The sequence below is a fragment of the Phytophthora parasitica genome (genome assembly GCF_000247585.1).
Source record: "Phytophthora parasitica INRA-310 unplaced genomic scaffold supercont2.78, whole genome shotgun sequence".
NCBI classification, from domain to species: domain Eukaryota; phylum Oomycota; class Peronosporomycetes; order Peronosporales; family Peronosporaceae; genus Phytophthora; species Phytophthora nicotianae.
In genome coordinates this window covers 95,771-98,076 of record NW_008649064.1, presented here as the reverse complement: position 1 = coordinate 98,076, position 2,306 = coordinate 95,771, and the positions used below count along the sequence as shown (strand labels likewise).

The 2,306-nt window shown below is 45.9% G+C and overlaps 1 protein-coding gene across 1 annotated transcript; it reads left to right on the top strand.

Moving 5' to 3' along the window:
* Positions 1-731: 731 nt before the first annotated feature.
* Positions 732-1,115, top strand: PPTG_18108 (hypothetical protein; the record flags this gene model as incomplete). The annotated part of the gene is made up of 1 exon (XM_008916019.1): positions 732-1,115. One exon carries the CDS (start codon positions 732-734, stop codon positions 1,113-1,115), a length of 384 nt encoding a protein of 127 aa, XP_008914267.1.
* Between the last annotated feature and the right edge of the window lie 1,191 nt (positions 1,116-2,306).

Sequence of the window (2,306 nt, the reverse complement as noted above, 5' to 3'; positions counted from 1 at the left end):
CGTCCTTGTTCCATATTATAGCGGTTTCTTCTATGCTTGACTGAGGATTAGCCAATCAAACCAGGACATACTTCAAGTACCATTATTGCATACCGGTAGTGGTACGGACACGACGCCACGGACCTAATAGCTAGTTTTACTTGGTTTTGTCTGATGAAATACAACACAGTCATTTAGCCTGGCTAACGACTTGAAGACAGCCAGAAACAGTCTGGCGGAGAAACCCACGGATACTGCAAGTAGTAACCCTAGTTGACAGGAAAGTAAAATCAGGTAAAATTGGATACGCAGCAACGAAACTGCAAGCTTATGACAAACAAAAGCAAATATATGCACAATACTGGACGAGAAGCTCACATCGCTGAATGAATTTATAGATCCAAATTTGCGGCAAGTCATTGCCGCATTCAACCACAAGAAGGTACAAATTAGCATTACTCTCATGTTCAGAATGCAGATCTCCAAGTTGATACCCTCGTTGGGTAACCGCGACAACATACTACCTGTTAAAGAGAGGCTTTCGCACCTATGCCAGTTCACATCTTAAACTGTATCCTTCCCAGCTTATGACCGAAGCATAGAGGCCGTGCGTTTGTTGTTGTTGCTCGTACAAATGCGCGCTGTGGTTGTTGGCGCTGTAGCCACGAAGACTGTCGTTCTTGATCCAAGCTTATGTCATTCCGCAATTTCCCCTCCAGTACCCGGGCCCAGAACAAGCGTCACCCGCGAAAATGCGTTTTTCCAACATCTTTCTGATGGTATCTGCCGCTGTCCTCCTCACTTCCGACCTCTGTGGAGCCACGAACGCCCAAGGCGACATCGTTTCAAAGCTGGGGCCAGAAATGGTTCGCTCGGCGGATGCGTTTGCCAGTGTCAAGAGATCCCTACGCAGCCACAACGTCGACGGAGACGATGAGGAAGAGAGAGCTGGAGGTGTTAACGCGTTTGAAGAAGGAAAACTCAATAAGATGCTGGGCGATATCAACTTCGCATACAAGAAGTTCGCCAAATGGTCCAATCGCGGATGGACGTCAAACGATGTGTATGATCATGTGCCATACAAGCTCTATTCCCAGTACTACGACTACCGCAAGATCGCTGGCCACGCTTCTTAGGCTAATCGCGAAAGTGTGACAGAGCCATGGTTAACACAGAACCCTTCTTTCCTTCACGAGGAAAACCATATAGCAAATGCGATTGCAAATACAGCAGATTCATTTCATGGTGAAATCATTTTTAGCTACTCTAACTCCTTCAATGAAATGCGTAATGCGCAGATCACGACTTAACTGGCTTATCTCTATGTTATCCACTAAGTGTCAACTTCTTGTAGCATTTGCGTAGCTTTCGTTGTTAATGGACAACATCATATCTACAGCTTCTCCTTGGCACGCTTTCGCAACCATCACTAGTTTCCCACTGCGCTCGTAGGTAGCCACCATGAACGCGCTTCACTTACTTTCTTAAACTCAATTCTTCCAACCTTTAGTCGCCTTCAACTAGATTAAGGATGTACCGTGTTCTCTGGACTACATCATCTCGATATTAGCTTACTTTGACGTCTGTAAGGTTGGCATTGATTCCCGGGTCCGTGTCACTAAACTGCGTGTTGGTGGAACTTCGAAGTGCGTGAGAAAGAATAGACGACTCGCTTGTTGGAGAACGCCGTAGCAAGAGTATCCTAGCATCCTTCAGGGTCACCATCAGTCCGCGTCGTTGTCATCGACTCCACATTGTTAGTCACCGAAAAAGAAGGGGGGGGGGGTCTGTGGTTACACTGTTGCCAGGTGCGTCAGAGAATGCTAGCTTCAATTTTGGCACCATGAACCCCACGAAAGAGCATTCAGATCAGCATTCTAGTGTTACAACTATATTGACTTGTGTCGAGATCCCGTAGCCTGTGCATCCCAATGTAATCTCATATGTTCCATTCGCGATTTAAAAACTTGGGGCGCTGTTTCCGCAACCAGTTTGAATGGAGCCACCCCCTCCGTAGCCACTCTGTAGGGATACAGACAACGACGGTGAAATCCGCCATACCATACAAACCCGCCATGAACATTTGAAGTTCAATACACAAGATTTGCACAAGTTAAAGTTATTGCCATTAACCCTTTCGCGAACCACTTTGGTAAACTATAGTATACAAATCTAGGATAGTCGGTATCAAAAGGAGGCATTTTGCCTCCTTTAAGGCGAGGGATGAACCAACTTCAAATCTTCCAAGTGTGATTTGCTTGGTTTTTCTATGCCCATAACGACCTGTCGTAAACGTACTTAATTATAAAAGGAGGCATTTTGCCTCC